At 36.9% G+C, this 20422-nt stretch overlaps 1 protein-coding gene across 1 annotated transcript in view; it reads left to right on the top strand.

Moving 5' to 3' along the window:
• Positions 1–20422, top strand: part of ACSS3 (acyl-CoA synthetase short chain family member 3) — a 135151-nt gene that overhangs the window by 52590 nt on the left and 62139 nt on the right. The window contains exons 3-7 of the mRNA XM_037513928.2: positions 472–660; positions 4417–4551; positions 9118–9258; positions 18667–18747; positions 18829–18924. Coding sequence (XP_037369825.1) covers positions 472–660; positions 4417–4551; positions 9118–9258; positions 18667–18747; positions 18829–18924 — 642 coding nt within the window. The remainder of the gene's footprint in view (positions 1–471; positions 661–4416; positions 4552–9117; positions 9259–18666; positions 18748–18828; positions 18925–20422) is intronic.

Below are 20422 nucleotides of genomic sequence, written 5' to 3'. Positions count from 1 at the left end.
TTTCTTAATTACCCTATAGTGCATAATGATATGTTTTCTCTTAGTTCATGTTTCTTTCAACAGTTCACCCAATAAATACCTAAATATGCAATTATTTCATTTGTCTATTCACTTGGCAGATCCCCCTTTTAGAATAAAACCTCCATAGGAGTGTGTCTGTGGCATTATTCTTCAGTGTTGTTTTCCCTACTCTAAAAATGTCTGGCATGAAACAGTTGCTCAATAAATATGTTTTTGAATTAATAACTAAGCCAATTTAAGCCATGAAGTTCACATGACATAATCATAGTAAGTCAGTTACTATGATTTAGAGATCAGTTATTATTGTCACCATCATCAAATATGTGTTAGGCCAAGTTCTTTTATTCATTGCCAAGAGGGTCACCCTATTGTTGAGTTACTGTTTGAACTTTGAAGTTTAGTAAAATAATATACAGAGAACAGTTCACTGATACAATGATTTTGTTTCAGGTGTCTAAACTAGCTGGTGTTTTGGTGAAGCATGGTGTCCAGAAAGGTGACACTGTGGTTATCTACATGCCCATGATCCCACAGGCAATGTATACCATGCTAGCATGCGCAAGGATTGGAGCCATCCACAGTCTCATATTTGGGGGATTTGCTTCCAAAGAACTAAGTAGTCGCATTGATCATGCAAAGGTAAGCACTTTATTTTGGGGAAATCAAATAGATTTTTTTTTAAATCATTTAGGCCTACTTATCTATGGGTGACTCAATCCCATTTTCAAATACGATAACTAAAGTTTACCATTTCTTTGGCATATATCTATTATTTAAATATTTATTTTTGAGTCAGTCCTATATGAAAGACATCTTGCTAGGTGCTGTGAGGAATATGAAGCATAAGATAAGGTGCATGCTTTCCAAATTAGCTTGCCATATCATCAGGTATTGAAGACATATGAGAAAAATAACTGCTGCTTAATTTTTTCATTCCACATATTTTCGTTAATCTCTCACCCTATGTCTGATATTGTCCTTGAATGTGGATAATAAATGAATGGTGGTATAACATAGTGGTTAAGATGGTATAATAGGGAGGAGTGGGGATCACAGGATAAGTGAGGGTAACTAAAATTTGTAAGATTGTTTTGAATTGTTATTGAGATGTTGAATTTAAAGCAGAGCAGTGTCTGGCATATAATACTCCTCATTAAAAAAAAAAGTTAACTATCATTATTCTACAAATTTCAAGCAAGAGTTGGCAAACTTTCTTCTGTATGTTACCAGATAGTAAATACTCTCTCGACACTGCTGATTACATGGTTTCTGTTGTAACTATGCAGCTGTGCTGCTGTAGCCCAAGGCAGAGCACAGCTGTGCTACATAAATGAAGGGTATAGCAGCATCCTAACAAAACTTTAGAGAAACACTCTATGCATCAACTTTGACTCTCACTAGAGTTTGCAGATCCCTGGTTTAAAGGAAAGAGTGACTTCTTTCAGTTGGGGAGGTGCTGAAGAATAAGAGTTAGATATTGGCTAAAATTTTGCTACCTGAATGAATGATGCTGTGGAAACTAAAAGGAGGGAAAAACAAATATGTCCAGTATTTTAGTCAGGAAAGGGTAAAATTCCTTTGAAAGGACAGTGACCAGACAGATATGACTGAAAAGGGAGAGAAGATGAATTTACAAAAACAGTTTTTGTCTGAACTGGATCCTGTAGACATCACCAGGGGAAGGTTTTGAACAGGAGAGTGTCCCATTTTAAGCAAATGCTAAGAGGAGGCAAGTCTTCTAAAATGATATGAATGGCAGAATGGCAGAGAGGTTAGGGGCTACAATATGAACGTTGGTGGGAGGTCTGTGTGTGAAGCAATGGCTGACGTGCAGGAGTGTAAAGGCAATAGAGAGATGAAGGAAGAAAGGTTGTTACTGGAGTGAGATAATAAAGGTTGCTGTGTATAAGTCCCAGAGGAGACTTTTTTTTTAAAGATTTATTTATTTTTATACAAGAACCAGGGGGCAGGCCAGATGCGTGGGAGGGTGAGAGGATTCACCAGAGACAGAGTGGGGAACAGAACAGGCAGATTGCCTGAAATACACTGCTGAGGGGAGCAGCGGGCGAGACAGGTGAGGTCTGCCTCACCATGTGGGATTCTTGCAGGCTGGCTGGGATCGAGCCCGAGCTGCAGAAGCTGTGGACAGCTTCACAGTGTGGCACTCAACCGCCTGCACCACCAGGGAGGCCCCCAGAGGAGACATTTTTAATAGGCAAGGGAGCTAAGCTTTATTAAAAGTCCCCTGAGCACTAGGCATAGAGTGAGGTTTGCATAGCTGACTTCATCTGATAACAGATAAATCTGTAGAACTCCAGATCTGAGTGCAAATATGGACTCATCACCATATTCTTTTCTTTTTCCTTTGAATTAAACATGTTGAGTTAATGTTCATGAAGGGAAATCTGAGGTGAAAAGTCCATCAGTCACTCACCAATTTGTAGGTTATTGGGGTCTCTTAGGGAGTTGTATACTCCAGTGATTTAGTTACAGAAATGACAATTGAGTAAAAGTATAAGATGAGCTATTTCCTTAAGTAACTATTCATAAAACTGATGCTCTAATACTGAAGGGTTTTTATTTTTCACACACCCACACACAACCTTCTTACAGAGTTTAAGCCAGTCAGTGCATATTCTTCTAGGCAAGACTATCTTGTAGGTTCAAAGTAAAGATACATATATACTTGGATAGAATTAAGTGTTAAAATCAAGGATGATTTTGATGTCATAATTTTCAAACAAATAAACTGAAGGGAAAAAGTTTAGTTTAACAGGTGAACTTGGGAAGATGGATTCTAACAAGCAACGTAGATCAAACTAAACCTCCAATAAAAGGCTGTTAATAGAAGTATGAAAGAGACTTTTTTTTCCTAGTGAAAATTTTCCAGTCTTAACTTTATTAAACTATTCAAGTTTTGATATATTCTCTCTATATTCTTAATTTGATGTGTAACTTACTTTCATTTATTCATAATTCTAATCTTGTGATATGTTATCTAAAATTATTTTTTGTATTACAGATATTAAAATGTGAATTATATTTAAATGTCTGAACTTTAAAAATGTAATAAAAGGAACTGAGACTTATTTTCCTCTTTTTTTCTTTACTTTTAAAAGGCAGCCTGATAATATGGAAAGAGAAATGTTCTGTAATCAGCCAGAACTGGCCCTCTGTCTGACTCCACTACTGACATCCTGGGGCAAGCCATATAACTACACTGAGCCTGAGCTCTATGAATATTAAATGACATTCAAAAAGCAGAAAGTACTATATATGCATATATTTGGCATAATATAAACCTTCCATAGATGAAATGTATTATGACCAAAAATCGGAATTCAGGAAAGTTCTATCTTGGATTGATTATCTGTGTCCTGAATAATTTATTATCTGTCTCTTTTGCTTTGGAGTTCTTGGTGAAGAAACAGTGTACTTTAAAGAATAAAGACATGTTTGTTTCTGTAAATTAAGAGAATTTGTGTTTCATTCCACAATTATTTACTGAGAAGCTTATATGTTAAACGTTGTGGCAGGCATAGGAAACAACAATATAAATAGGACCCAGATTTGTCTTGGAGAGATTTCTGCGCAGCCCTGGACTTGAAGGAACACTTTGACTATAGTCCGACACCTGAGGCATGTTCAGAATGTACGAAGGAAGGGAATTAACCTGAAGTTCTGCCCTGTGCAGGCACGCCTTTTGACTCCATGGGCTCATGTATTACAGAACGACAGCAAGTTGTCATAAAGAGAGCACAGTGTGTCTTAGTGACAGGGACAGGTTCAGGCTTGTGGAGCTTGAACATGAATCATTGGGGGTCTTTTTAAGACAAAATTGCAAATATGATATTTGGTATAAATGAATATATACTTAGAATGAGAAAAGAATCATGACAGAATTATCAGAGGTATGGATTCCGTAGGCATTAGAGAGAGATGCTTTCATAAAAATCTTTACAAATAACTCCTGATTGCATCCAGACTGGCCCTTCCCACCTAGGAAATGCTACCACTTCAGCATTTGCACTCTTTTGGGGACTAGGTCTTTCAGGGACCTCTGCAAGTGAGGGGCCCCAGGCTTGAATGCCCCAGGTTCTGGCACATCTACCTGGCATATTTTTTAAAGAAGGTATTTTTAAACATCTCCCACTTAGTGGCCAAAAAGATCATTGAGCATGTAATTTTGAACAGGTAAGTGAGATTTATGTGGAAATAATTAGGTCTGTAACATTTTAAAAGGGTTTATTGGTTTTCAGGCCATTTATTCAATAAAGAACAGAATTATGCAAACATATCATTGGAAATGTTATATTACCAGTCTGCACCTGAAATATTGTGATTACCTTAATGAGTATTGCTAAGCTTTCTCGATTAATTTTTTTTTTATTGTAGCCCAAGATGGTTGTTACAGCATCATTTGGCATTGAACCTGGAAGGAGAGTGGAATACATACCACTTCTAGAAGAAGCCCTGAGAATAGGACAACACAAACCAGACAAAGTTCTCATTTATAATCGCCCAAATATGGTAATTTGAATTTTGAAATTGGTTCTTGCTTATGGTGATGTGCTAAGGATGATGCTATTTTTATCATTTAAAGAGACATTTTATTTATAAACCATTAAACATGCTATCTGAATGTCATTATTTGATCAAAAAATAAGAGAGAAGCATGAATGCTATTTTCTGTCTTTATGAAAAACTAGCTTAAAACAAAAAGATTGAAACAGAAATACTCATAGTATTAATGAATTTGATTCCATCTGTAATCTATTGTGTCAATTAATTAAAATGTAACAATGATAATACTAAAACGCATCAAGTGCTTATAAGAGATGTGAATTACGGAGATGTTTTCATAAAAATCCTTACAGGGGCCTCCCTGGTGGTGCAGCGGTTGAGCTCTGGGTTGCGAAGCTGCCCGCGGCCTCTGCAGCGCCGGTTCGATCCCCGGCTGCTCCCCGGCCACCAGAGGAGGGTCCCACATGGCGCGCAGACCTCTCCTGCCGCCCGCTGCTCCCCTCAGCAGTGTACTTCGGTCCCTCTGCCTGCTCTGCTCCCCGCTCTGGCTCTGGTGAATTTTCTCACCCTCCCGCGCTTCTGACTGTACCCAGTGCATGTATAAACAAAAAACAAACAAAACAAACAAATAAATAAATAAAACATGCCTCTATAAATAAAAAAAAAAAAAAATCCTTACAAATGCCTCTGGATAGCAACCAGGCTGGCCCTCCCATCTAAGAAATGCTGCCTGTTCAGTGCTTATGATATGATTTTTAAGACTCCATTAACTGATAATTTAAAAAATCTTGCTGGTAGCTCTTAAGCTAGGTGATGGCATTATTCCTATTTTAAAGAAGAGGAATCCAATGGAACAATACTCTGTTCTTACAGAGTAAGTAAGAGTAAGTAAGTAAGTAGGTCTTAAGTATGAGGGTGAATATTTGAATGTGGGTACTCTGATGACATGCTTAATCTCCCAGCAGTCCTGCCTTGTATAAGTCATTTGTATGTAAAATAGCTTTTAAAAAAATTAGAGAAGGTATTTTGGCAAACTACACTCAAGAAAACAAAAGGTGAATATTCAAAACCCATAAATTATGATCCTTGAAGGAACAACAAGCAGTATAACATATCAAGTGATCAAGTGCTTTTTATAATGTTTTTGCTGGTAAATTGACAATGACCACCTTACCTCTATATCAGCACAAGCTTCCAGCAATTTTTTGTGGAACCAACTTGGGTTTCTAGCAGATGAAGATTTTTTCCAAAAGAAATATTACAAGAGTGCAAAGAATCATTGCCATTTTGTGAAGCTCTTGTGAGGCTATCTGCAGAAAATGCTTAGATGATAAGATATAAGAATAGAAAACATTACAACTATGTCATTTTGATTACTGCCTAGCAATCCCCATTACCGCATTAAATTCCCATGTAAAGTTTTAGTCATCTGTGGTTCATGAACTGCTACATTCAGTGATTTTAATATTCTTACCATCTTGAAGAATGTTCTTTCTTTCAGATGACCTCAGGCATATTTTTTAAGAGGCCATTATTAAATCGGGGATTGCAAAGTCAGCGATAAAGAAGGCTTTGGGTAAGAGGATAGAGGAAGGGTAGAACAAACACAATAATTATGTGTACTTATGTGTTTGGTATTCACACATAAATGAGTTTATGTAGGGTTTATAGAGCATAAGCCAGTACCGCTGCTAAGTACTTTCCAATACTTTTTCTTATTTAATTCTCACAAACCATTGAAGTAGACTGCTGGTACTGGCCCTGTTTTGCAGATGAAGAAACTGAGTCATGGAGAGGTCATGAACCAAAGTCACAGCTAATAAGTGGTGAACCAGGATTTGAACTCCTGCTTAATGACCTCTAGTTGATAAGATACATGCTCTTTCTTTTACTTTACACACTAAATATGGATATGAATGCTTTCTATTCTGATTTTTTTCTTTTTTTTTTTTTTTGTGGGACCCTCACCGGTGGCCAGGGATCGAACTGCGCTGCAGAGGCTGCAGGCAGCCTCGCAACCCAGCGCTCAACCGCTGTGCCACCAGGGGAGGCTCTTCTTTTTTTTTTTTTTTTTTTAAGGATTTATTTATTTAGACAAGCACTGTGCACAGTCAGAAGCGCGGGAGGGTGAGAGAATTCACCAGAGCCAAAGCAGAGAACAGAACAGGCAGACTGACGAAGTACACTGCTGAGGGGAGCAACAGGCACAGCAGGAGAGGTCTGCGCCCCATGTGGAACCTTCCTCCCGTGGCCGGGGAGCAGCCGGGGATCGAACCAGCGCTGCAGAGGCTGCGGGCAGCTTCGCAACCCAGCGCTCAACTGCTGCGCCACTGGGGAGGCCCTCTAGTCAGATTTTTCTAATGCAAATCTCTTCTCTTTCCATTAAGAGAAGGCTCAGGTTCTCACTGGCTCATGTTCTCTCTTTTTCTTTCTCTTGAGACCCTTCCCTCTATTTTGACTTATCTTTGTTTTAGATAAGGATGTTGGTGCTCTCTTGTCTTATTGGACCTGCTGTTCAGGCAGTAATTAAACCCAGTGGACTGGTTTTGCTTTGAATTTAAAGAGATACAAATGATGAGTCTCCATGGTATGTCTCATTACCCAGGATTGCATTATTGCCAGAGGGGGGATAATCCTGGCTGCCATCCCTAAACCTCTGGCAAACAATGACAGAATCAAATGAACATCACATCCTAATCACCCCTGGTGCTCTCCTAATATAGCCTTTCAGGAATGATAACATCTAGGAATGTCTATAGAAGTATGTTTACATATATGTAAAAGCTCATGTTAATATTTTCCTGTTTTCCTTTTATCAAATATCCTTTACATATGACTATATTTCTTAGCTTGAAGAATAACCATTAAGTCCTCATTTCATTTAATCTGCGTTTATTTTTATAATCACTGAGTTGACTTTTTTTGTTATGTAGTATGATTTTTTTTCATAGTTCTATAATTGTGATGTCAAAGGCTTGATGATTTGAAATAGGTTGTGTTTAACTGGTGTATAAAAGCATGAATGTAATGTACAATTTCATCACAGTCAACTATTTATATTTACCTAAATGGTCCAGCCAAGGGCTTCGCAGAATGAAGCTGGAGAAGTCAGTTGGACCTGAAACTTCACCTTCATGAAGGTCAATTCAGATTGTTATCTTTCAAAGTGTTTATTCATAAAAGCATCATATTTGTGACATTTATTGGAGTGTTAATTTGTGAGTGTACCTCTTAAATTTATGACCATTTTCACCATCCTGATTAATATATTAAGGAGATTGAAAAATGGAGATGCCATGACTTTTCTAAATCTCTCCGAGACTCTGGGCTTAGCTCAAGCATCACTATGATGAAATGCTTCTGAGAACTCTTTAGGTGGTGGAACTTATTTTCACTGAGGGATGTGTCATCGTGAGTACAGTGAACATTTCTGAAAATAACTAGACATTTACTGACGCTTAACCCTATAACTTAAATAGCTAAAACTTCCTATTGGAGTAATTTTTCTGTAAGTCACTTCCAGACTCTCCACTTCTGTGGTTCATTTCATTGGCACCATTTTTGAAGTGGTCTAACTTCTAAGGTGTGTCGATTTAAACTTACGACTCTGTGATTATAACATTTACAACACAGAGCTTGCTTCTAGGAATAAGAAAGAAAGCAAATACTCACTATATTAATGAATGACCTAAACAGAGGAAAACTTGGATAGCCTTTGAGATGTCACATACTCCCATCAATTTGAAAAGCTAATCTTGTTCTCAAAAAAGCAAAAGTATTTTTCTTCTACTCTTGAAGATGTTTTAATGTTCTCTCACTTGGAAAGATTCTGCTAAATGACCTTGTTAAAAGTAAATTTTATTGGCTTAGCTAATATTTTATTGTGAAGACAACAGTTCCAAGTTAAAAAAAAAAAAACAGGTTTTGAAACATAGAAATCAGTTTGTGCAGTTAATGATGTACATGCACTTATGGGAATATGAACTTCTGTCTCAGTTAAGCTCTGATGCTTGATGACTATATGGTTACATCATATTGAATTTCTTTCTTTTTTCTTTTTTTAAAAGATGTATTTATTTATGCATACAAGAACTGGGGTACAGGCCAGAGGTGCAGGGGGCGAGAAGATTCACCAGAGACACATTAGGGAAGAGAACAGGTGGATGTACTGAAATACATTTCTGAGGGGAGCAGCAGGCAAGTCAGGAGAAGTCTGCTGCATCATGTAGGTTGCTCCCTGGTGGGGGGGACTGAACTTGTGCTGCAGAGGCTGTGGACAGCTTCAGAGCGCTGTGCTTAACCCTTTGTGCCACCAGGGGGCCCCACATTGAATTTCTTAAGGATATTCCTATAGGTTCAGTTAAAACCAACATCAAACTGCTGAATACTTTTTATGAACACCGGTATTAACTCATAACCTTGAGAATATGTAGTCATAAATCTGATATTTAGTGCTAAATTGACCCACATTTTCAGTCAGATGCTCAGACTTCTGTAGATTCAGCTACTCTCCATGTTTCCCTGATTTAATCTCCCTTGTTCAGTTCATATTCCTCTATTTTTGCTTTGTAGGATACAGTTCCTTTGGCTCCAGGTCGTGACCTTGATTGGGATGAAGAGATGGCGAAAGCGCAGCCCCATGACTGCGTTCCTGTTCTTTCAGAACACCCACTGTATATTCTGTACACTTCTGGAACAACAGGGTTGCCAAAGGTATTCACTTAGTGATATCTATAGCAGTAAATGCCTTTTGCACTGAAAATATTGATTTCTGACTATGTTTGCAGATTTGAGATTTAAGTTTAGGTACTTTGTGTCTAAATGAACATATTGTTTAAATATAGAAAACTGCTAATTATTTTTAATATCAAATGCTTTGCTCCAGATTCTTGCAAAATCTTTGCATATAGTAGCAAAAAAGGTGCTTTAGTAAGCTATTAAATTTAATAGATATATGATCACATATCAGTTGGTTTAATGAAATTTTATAAAAATAAATTTTATTTTTAAAAACTTATTAAAGTTTTTTTTTTATTTATTTATGCATACAAGAACTGGGTCACAAGCCAGAAGTGTGGGGGTGGGGTAAGAGGATTCACCAGAGACAGAGTGGGGAGCAGAACAGTAGAACAGGCAGATATACTGAAATACACTGGTAAGGGGAGCAGTGGGGGATGCAGAAGAGGTTTGCTGTGCCATGTGGGTCACCTCCTTGGCCGGGGATCAAACTCATGCTGCAGTGGCTAGTGATAGCTTGATAGTGCTGAGACTTTAAACCCTGTGCCACCAAGGAGGCCCTGAAAGTAAATTTTAAATGAATAATTTTATTTTGAAAATGGAAACATAACCTTCATACAGTATAGAATTGATTTTTTTAAAGGAATTCAATTCTTTGTTATAAATGCACTTTCTAGAATTGGCATAGACAGTTTGAACAATAGGCAATTTATCCAGAGTATTGAACTATTTGATTTGCAGCCCTGAAGATACTCAAAGATTTTTAAATCAAGTTACTACTATGTGTTTTCACAAAGTCAAGTTAAAAGCATCAATATTCATGAATGTATCAGATACAAAATAAATACTAGTAATGCTAAATATTACTGTTTCTCATACAGCTTCATAAAGACTTGCAATATCATATTCATATTCATCTCCATTTAGATATTCAATATTCATTGAGTCATATAATTTTAGTGGGAGAAAGACCTTTCACAATCACTGGCATCCTGAAGGGTGTTTGCCTCTGTTAATAACAGATTTCTGCAGCATCTGAGTTTTTAAACATAAGCTGTGAATGGTCCAAACGGAGTGGTTCGATTAGGTTAAATTTAAAAAAAGAAAATTAAGATAATCCATTTAAAACTTCCACTTGTGAAAAAGTAACTTTTGTAAGGGAATATATTTTCTATGAGGACAGAGGTGATGTTTCATTACACTTCAGTCTATCTCCGTGCTTTTTGCATTAATGGGCCTCAAAAAGCCTTTCTTAGGAGTATATACAAAAAAAAATCTGTGTCACTGTAGAATCAAGGTCTTATGTGTATAATTTTTTACAACTCTGATTTCTTCATACAAATAAATGTTTCTTCATATTGGAGACCTTCAGACTTGATTGTTTAAGCAATCCAAATGATCTGTGGACAAAATCCTTAGCCTCCATGTTTTGCATTTCTGTATATACCAGCCACAGAGATTCCTATTGAATGTTTGACTGTAAAAATAAAGGGGACTTGTCAAGTCATGACTTAATATAAAAGTATTAGAGGAAACCCTTGACTCTGAAAATGTAGTTTAACATAACAATTTTTTTTGAAAATCACATTAACTTTTTAAAAGCCTGATGTAATCTTATAAAAATATTTGTGTCATCTACAGACTTTAAGTCCCTCTGAAATTCATTGTGTCATGCATGAGAATCTACAGGGGAAAGAAAAAGAAGAGCTTGTCAGCACCTCTAAACTGGCTCGTTCAATGAGTTAGAAATAAAATAAAAGTAATATATAGAGTATTCAACCTGAAAGGTTAAAAAGTGGTGGTTGTAAGGAGTGTCCTAACTATTCCAGGCTTTCTTTGGCTCAGGAGGCTCTTTTTGGATTCCTGAATGCCCAAAGTAAAAATTGTTCGACATTTCAGTTATCCTTTTTCCTCCTAATGTACATCCTGATGATAATTATTTCAAAAGAAGACTTAATTGTTCACAGATCTCTGTTCACACTGAATTCAGCTCAATTCAATATGTATAGAGTATTAATTCTATGCTGAAAAAGATAAAAATGAGAGGAAACCCTAGTCTTTTCAGTCTTGTGGGGTTAAAATATATAAGAACATAGGTCATGCGAGCAGATTGCAATCCTTGTTATAAGAAGGCAACACTCTCTCTTGAGGAAAATATGAATTTGAACGGGGTCTGAAGGATTAAGTACAAATAAATAAATATTACTGAGCACCCAAATATATATCTGGCTCTCTTGTTAGAAGTTTACGTTCTGGAACTAGGATGTAAACATTAAACATAGGTAGCTATGTAATATGTGAAAAGCATTACGATAAAAAAAGCCAGCGTAGGTGACACAGTGATGGAAATAAGGAGAGTGTAGTTCTATCAGGGAAAGCCCTTGATCAGGTGACATTTGAAGGATGAAGGATGAATAGACTTCTTCCTAGAGTGATGTCACAGGGAGGAGGGCATTCATGGCAGATTGGGCGAGCATAACTCAAGGCAGGAGGGTGTAAGCAAGGCTCCAGGATAGCTAATGCATAAATTAATACAAATGAAGAAAAGAAATGTCCAGGTAACTAGGTCGGGGCCCAAATCTTAAAATCTAGCCTAGACAATTGGGTTATAGTCTATATGTAAGGTATAGGGAGCACTTATGCTTCCTAAGCAAGAGAGAAAAATATGAAGGAAGGTAACTCTTGTAACATACTGTCAGGAAGATAGGTAAGTACAAACCATGGAGACAAAGGGATTCATTTTCAGACTGTTTAATTAGTTCAGTACCTTACTTAGGACAGCACATTTATTAGAGAGGAATCAAATTTGGTTCAAGGATGATAGGAGTGAGACAGAGGAAATGCCCAAGACTTTTGAACATGTCAACACAAGAGGGTGGTTTTGAATATTTATTGAAACACAGTAAGATGGTTTGGGCTCGGGGAGACTGGGAATTTTTTAGCAGGTTGAGTACCGTGTTTCTTTGGGGCATTAACATGGAGAGCCACACTTACAATGAAGGTGTGGGCCCAAGAGGTACATGTATGGTTGAAAATAGACCCAGCCAGTCATCACTATAGAGGGCTGGTGTTCAATCATGGGATTAAGTGGGTTTGCAAAAGTAAAATAGGAAGTCTGGCAAGGTACAGAGCTGTCTCTCAAGGTCCCCCAGAAATATCTCCCATTTCTTTCCAGTGGACTTTAGCATTTCAAATGGATTAAAATTTACATTGGTAACAAAACTTCAACTCCCTTGTTTTTTCAACCTTATGCATATTAATTTTTATTTTCTTATCTTCATAATATTGCACATTCTCTGAAGTTTTAGAACATATTTCATACATAATTTAATCCTCTGAGACACTCACCTTAAAATTGGGCTATGGCAGATCATCAGAATATTACCTCTCCAGTAAACTCCCAGACTCCTCTTTATTCATAAGATTCTCACTTCATTTTTGGTAGGTGTAATCAGGATTAATAGGACCTGAAATTTTAATATTGAGATTCCCAGAATAGAAACACAGGAAAGATGAGTGCACATGCATTTAGGAAGCATTTAAATGTAAATTTTTATGTCATGATGTTTATTTTCTAAATCTATGATCTTCATGAAGGAAAATAAAACTGTGAGCCCATAAAAGTATTCTGCTTAAAAAGATTCATTTCTCATGGGCACATATAAGACACCCCTAAGACAATCTGCTCTTTGGTTAAAATTTGTAGATATATTTAGGACATATTTGCATCTCCACTTCTGCCAGCCTTGGAGTTGTCAGGTTGCTGTATGACAGGTTAATCTGTTAGTTGCTGCAAATATTCCAGCAGCCACAGCTGAGCTGCTTTGCATACATTTCTGTCTTGTTGTGACCTTCCATCTTGTTTGGCTTGGCTGTCTCTATTCAAGATACTCCATAGGGCCTCCCTGGTGGCACATGGGGTTAAACATAGCGCTGTGAAGCTATGCACAGCCTGTGCAGCTTGAGTTCACTCGAGCTACCCATGTGGCGCAGCAGACCCCTCCTGTGTCGCCCGCTGCTCCCCTCAGCAGTGTATTTCAGTGCATCTGCCTGTTCTGTTCCCCACTCTGTCTCTAGTGAATCTTCTCACCCCCGATACCTCTGGCCTGTACCCCACTTCTTGTATGCATAAATAAATAAGCCTTCAATAAAAACAAAAAAAAAACACAAAAAACTGCCTTTTCCCCTAAAATATGCTTTTTATTTTTACATTTTTTTAATATTTTATTTTATATAATTCTTACATCATTTTTCATCTTTGCACAATGTATGCATTTTCATTATGGTTATATTCCCCCATACAATTACACCCTCCCCCTTATTTTGACTCTAGTCCTTCCTCTCCCCACCCCTCACTCCCCCCCCACCGCTGTAGTGTGTCTCTGGTTTGTAGTTGCTTATTGATTTTGATTTTTACTTTTTTTTTTTTTAGAGGCATGTTTTATTTATTTATTTGTTTGTTTGTTTGTTTTATTTATACAAGCACTGGGTACAGTCAGAAGCGTGGGAGGGTGAGAGAATTCACCAGAGCCAGAGCGGGGAGCAGAGCAGGCAGAAGGACCCAAGTACACTGCTGAGGGGAGCAGCGGGTGGCAGGAGAGGTCTGCGCGCCATGTGGGACCCTCCTCCGGTGGCCGGGGAGCAGCTGGGGATCGAACCGGCACCACAGAGGCTGCAGGCAGCTTCGCAACCCAGCGCTCAACCACTGCGCCACCGGGGAGGCCCTGATTTTTACTTTGTATCGATTAGTCTTTTTCCTGGTCTCTTATTAAAGTTTTCTAGATTTCTGCTATGAGTGAGACCATCCGGTATTTTTCTTTTTCTTCTGGCTTATTTCACTGAGCATGATCCCTTCTAGCTCCATCCATGTTGCTGCAAACTGCATGTGTTTATCTTTTTTGAATGCTGAGTAATATTCCATGGTGTATATGTACCACATCTTCTTGATCCAGTCATCTATTTTTGGGCATTTGGGTTGTTTCCAAAGCTTAGCTATTGTAAACAGTGCTGCTATAAACATAGGGGTGCAGGTGCCCTTAGGAATTACTGTTTCTGTGTCATTTGGGTAAATACCTAGGAGTGGAATTGCTGGATCATATGGACGCTCTATGTTTAATAGGTCAAGAAATCTCCACACAGCTCTCCATAGTGGTTGGACCAGTTTGCACTCCCACCAAAACTGCCTTTTTTTTTTTTTAAAAAAAAAAAAAAAAGATACTCCAAAGCCCTATGCAATAGGAGAATCCTTTGTCTGGGTGGGGAGAATCCTTTGTCTTGGGCATAGTCACATTTATCTTCTTTCAGCTTATATCATGAGGGCAGTGATAACCACATGCATACACAAAAATTCCAGTGCCAAAGGAGAAGAGGGGAAAAGAAATTAAAAGGAAGGAATTGAAAGGAAGGCATAACAGGGAGGTGTTAGATAAGGTCTTTTGCCCTGATGTGCACTTATACAACTTATATAACTGTTGTTCTTAATGTTAGGTAACTTGTTCATATTCCCTCCCCTAGGAAATAAAAAGAAAAACCAAATAAAAATAGTGAACATTTGTTTTATCTGTGCTATAATTCTTGCAGTTAAAATGCTGAACTTGTTAGAACTTTCCCCCCATTTCACAGTTGCTCAGATCAATAAAAAATTACACTGCTACTAAGGAGTCCTCCACAGAGGCAGCTCCCACAGTCACTCAAAGGTCTGTAGCAAGAGATTTTATGTTTGATGAAATATCCCAAATGGAATTATTTCATTTCTGCTGATTCATTAAGTTCCACAAATTTCAAGTGGTTCCTGATCTTCAAAGAGGGGTATTTTTTTTAAAGATTTATTCATTTATGCATACAAGAACTGGGGTACAGGCCAGAGGTGCAGGGGTGAGAGGGCTCACCAGAGACAGAGTGGGGAGCAGAACAGGTAGATATACTGAAAGACACTTCTACATGTTGAATTTGTAAATACTCATATACATTAATACTTGTCTAATAATCAGAGCATCTTCACATTGTCTCTCTTCCTGTTTCTGAGATAGAATCACGAGTATGTCTTCATTTGAGGTACAGAACTTAATTCCCACCAAAATGTCTTTCAAGTTCTGAGAAGAATTTAAGGATTATAGATGAGCCTAGAAAAAACAGGTATATTGGCAGGTTATAGAGATTTTCTCAGAACACGTTAAATCATCTAATATCTTAACTTTTAAATTAGTTGGAGGTTAAGTACATAAAGAGATTCAAAGAGTAAAATGTGTTGGGCCTCCCCGGTGGCACAGCGGTTGAGCGCTGGGTTGCGAAGCTGCCTGAAGCCTCTTCAGCGCTGGTTCAATTCCTGGCCGCACATGGCGCGCAGGCCTCTCCTGCTGCCTGCTGCTCCCCTCAGCAGTGTATTTCGTCGGTTTGCCTGTTCTGTTCTCCGCTCTGGCTCTGGTGGGTTCTCTCACCCTCCTGCACTTCTGACTGTACCCAGTGCTTCTATAAATGAATAAATAAATCTTTAAAAAAAAAAAAAGGTGAAATGCTTGCATTTTATGGGCAAGTGCTGATACTGAATAAGTATTTTCACCTCTTAAGATTTCAAATATAATGTAAAAAATTTCATTTTTAGTTTCTGATTAATTTAGCTTACTTAGAATATGATAATTTGTTTTATTTTGAGCATGATTTATGTGTTTTCAGAGACTGAACAAGGTTTCTCATTTGCATTTTTATTATCATTACTTGGAAAATATGATTGCACAAGAAAAAATACTTTCTCACTTTATTTTTAGTCACAAATTAATATTTTGATAAAGAAAATCTCATTTTAAACCTAATATTTATTTTTTTTACTTTTAAACTTCTAAATGATCTATATCTAGAATATTACATTATGTCATACTTTTTTCTCCATCTTGTCAAACACTCAAAAAATTGAAAATTATTTTCTGAATACTTTGGCTACATGACAAAATTTCATATCTAGAGATTAATGAATGGTAAAATGATGCTTGATGACAATTTTTATATTCATCCTTTAAAAAAATAAAAAGTGTATAGCGAAGAGCAGTGAAAAACAGACATGGTTTTTCTCTCTCCTTAAACTTTCATTATTTTAGAGAATCTTTGCTGCCATCCTCTAACTGTCTGCACATGTTTGCCCTTTGGGTGGTATTAACGCTAGGAGAAATATAAAGCAAAGCTGTAATTGCTAGAAATAAGGATATCATTTTAATAAGATTAAATTTTAATCTTCATAATTTTAAATGCTTTTTCATGCAAGATCTCATTGTTAAGTACCTCTCTTTTTGGTGAAATGGATTTAAGCATCCACCATTTCACCTACAGGTTAGTGTATTTAAGACATTAATATGAAAGGTAAATAGAAACCCACCCTTTAAATTACTTTACAAATATAAATTACTCATCTATATTATCCCTACCATTCTATTTCTTCTTATCACTTCCAGCTGATTCATCTTTCCTTGGTGTCATATAATATAAAATTTTACCCAATTATAGTAATATTTTGAATTATTGATAAAAATGAGTTCCAAGTGCAGAGACAAGAAGGTGGAGAAAATATTCTAAAACCTCTTAAATGAAATCATTACTGAAATTAATTTTCACTGTCTCCATAATAAAGAGCATATTGTCTAATCCCCCCAAAATTACTTTTTATTATCCCTTACAAAATGAATAAAATATTTTAGAAAAGATTTTGCAAGTTGATTACTATCAAATTTTATCAAGATATTGAACCAATAGGACAAACGAATTAGCAAAGTTTGTAAAGATAGCACAGAATATACTTGGGAAAGAGCTTCTAGTTTACATAAGAAATTACATATATGAAACCTGCTGGCAGGCATTGAGGAGTGCTTATATCCCAAGGTGATCAAGAGAGCCAGCTGCATGCTAACCATGTCATATAATCCAGAAAGTAGCTGTCCAATACCAACAAAGCTGCATGTGACTTTTGCCAAGAGACCAGGTGTTCCTGATGTTAGATAAAATGTGTTCCACAGCTTGATACTTATGTTTTATTAGTGGTACTTGAAGAAAGTAGAAATTTTGGTAACTAACAAAGTCATTTTTTTTAATTCCCTTGATTCATGTATGTGTGTTAAAGCTGCAGAATTATACCAAAAGGATACAATTAGTAGCATGTTTATTAATTAGGGCATGTTTTCCCTTTGAGTGAGAATAATAATTTTTTGCATAGAGCATTTATAATTGCTCTACTAATGATGTTTCAAAATATATGCGCATGCAGTGTAACTTGTATTTCTTAGTAAATGTTCACCTGTTCATTCTGAATATTTCATGATTAAGTCTTTCTGAGCCAATGATGACTAATGTTTAGAGTGAAGCAATAAGCAAAATTAGTCATTGGACCTTCCTGGTGGTGCATGCGGTTGAGCGCTGCACTGTGAAGCTGTCCGCAGCCTCTGCAGTGTGGGTTCGATCCCGGCTGGCCTGTGAGAGTTCCACATGGCACAGCAGACCTCTCCTGTTTCATCCGCTGCTCCCCTCAGCAGTCTATTTCTTCAGTCTGCCTGTTCTGTTCCCCACTCTGTCTCTGGTGAATCCTCTCACCCTCCCGCTCATCAGGCCTATACTCCAGCTCTTGTACAAATAAAATAAATATTTTAAAAAATTTGTTATTAAATTTGCTATCAGTTTTTATTTAGATGACTTGTGTGCTCAGTTTTAAACTATTAATCTTGTATTAACGTTGGATATCTTCAGTGTGAAGGATAGCAGCGAGATATTGATGCATGAAAGTTAGAGTACTATGAGTTAACAAACGTAACATTTCCCAAAAATGTAATATAAGGCAAATATAATGTTAGGTAAACTCCAACTCATCTTGACTACACAGAGTTCCACAATTCATTAAAAAATCAATAAATTATTTAGCTCTAATACTGAGGTAGCATCATCCCCAGAATAGCATTTTAATGAGGATCTATTATTAATTTATTAATTTTAGGAGTGGCTCTGCTATGTTAATCAGTCCGATAGGCACAGAACCACCTTTGACTTCTTTGTGCACTCAATTTTGAGTTTCCATTTTTCATTCTGAAGTATGTCTGCAAACATTAATTTATCACACCCTGAAAATCCTATTATGTGTGATTTTGTGAAATCAGAAGATTTTCATTAGAAGACCAAAAGTGGCCTGTGAAACTGGATCTACAAATGGACTGATGCAGACAAATTATTCTGTATTTATTATTGGAGGAGCAAAGAATAATGATTTAAATGCAACTATATGAAAGTCAAAGTATTTTGTGGCTTATAGAATACAAAATGTTTTAGAGAGAAACACTTTTTATGGAAAGTATAGAGACAAAGATCCTTTAATATACTATTTACAATTTTAACTTCTCCTTTTCTTTCCCACAGGGTGTAGTTAGACCCACTGGAGGATATGCTGTAATGCTAAACTGGACAATGTCTTCTGTTTACGGACTTAAACCTGGAGAGGTAATTGTTCTTTCGAATTCAACATTGCATGACATTTCTCTGATTGATAATATGTTAATTTTTTTATTCTTATTTTTTTAGGTGTGGTGGGCAGCTTCTGACTTAGGCTGGGTTGTTGGACATTCCTATATCTGTTATGGGCCGCTTCTACATGGGAACACAACAGTTTTATATGAGGTAATAAAAAATAATACAACCTATAGATGATAGTTATGTAACCAGTTTTTTGAGAAGTAGTCTATTTTTTTAAAAGATTTATTTATTTATGCATACAAGAACTGGGGTATAGGCCAGCAGTATAGGGGGTGAGAGGATTCACCAGAGACAGAGTGGGGAGCAGAATAGGCAGATTGACTGAAATACACTGCTGAAGGGAGCAGCGGGAGAGTCAGGAGAGGTCCGCTGTACCATGTGGATAGCTCCCTGGCCGAGGATTGAACTTGTGCTGCATTGGCTGCGGGTAGTTTCATAGGATGAGTCTTAACCCCTTGTGCCACCTGGGAGGCCCTGGAGAATTAGTCCTAACTAGAAACAGAACATTTTGGATTGGGGAAGGGAGTATTTTTATATATTCTTCTAGTTAAAGATATAATTTCAAAAGAGAAAGGGATATATAGAAATTAATAGTCACATATAGGTCCCTTTGATTTGTTTGTTTTCCCCAGTGTGGGAAGGAACATTGGTTTATATACTGTATGCATTTTAGGAATACAGGTTCATATCTCTTCAAATGTATCTTACCATACTATATACAACCAAAGCACCAGTAATCCTACACCACAGTCCACTCTGACCCACTCTAAACTCCCTCCCCCTTTGCCTGGCCTTGTTTCTTGACACGTAATCAACTCTCAATCAATATCTGTTAAATCAATGTCTTAATGAAGATGTCCCCCACAAAAAAATAACTTACTGCATATTTAAACTTTTTTCCCCAAAGGGAAAAATAATATTTCTAATTTTCTGAAATTATCTGAAGTTGCTGTTAAGATAACTTCATAAGCAACTTAAGTAATAGTTTTACTTTATTTCTTTATTTTTGAAAGGGAAAAAGCAATACCTTTTCAGAAGTCTACATATTAATAGGGTTCTGATTCCAACAGACCTAACTCCAACAGCACATGAACCTTTACACACAAATATGCTGTCTGGTCTATTTGTTATGTATTTGCTCCCCTTTTCAAACAGCCTGTCATATGTAGAATCAAAACTCAGCACTTCTCAAGAGCAGACACATTTTCCAGGGCCCTGCCTTCCTTATCTTTGCTTGAATACCTCATACAAATGTATCTTCACTCACATTTTAATTCCATAATACAGTGGAAAATCTCCCCCACCAAGGCAGCTGCATAGCTAAGCAAGAAATCATGGTAGTTGACAGACATCTCCCCGCAATAGTCCCTTAGGATCTATTTTATTTCTGAAGCATCCATTATATTGTCTCTTGTTTTATTTATGACTTTATTTATTTGAGTCTTTTCTCTTTTTGTCTTAGTTACCTAACTAAAGGTTTGTCAGTTTTATCTTTGAAAAAACCAACTTGCAGTTTCAATGTTTTCTATTCTCTTATTTATTTTTGTAAAAAATAAATAAATAAGAGAAAATGGTAGCTATGTGAGGTTATGGATATGTTAATTAGCTTGTTTGTAGTGATCATTTGACAATGTAACATATC

Source organism: Talpa occidentalis, unplaced genomic scaffold (genome assembly GCF_014898055.3).
Source record: "Talpa occidentalis isolate TD23 unplaced genomic scaffold, MPIMG_talOcc4v2.1 talOcc4.16, whole genome shotgun sequence".
NCBI classification, from domain to species: domain Eukaryota; kingdom Metazoa; phylum Chordata; class Mammalia; order Eulipotyphla; family Talpidae; genus Talpa; species Talpa occidentalis.
This window is presented reverse-complemented; position numbering and strand designations above follow the sequence as displayed.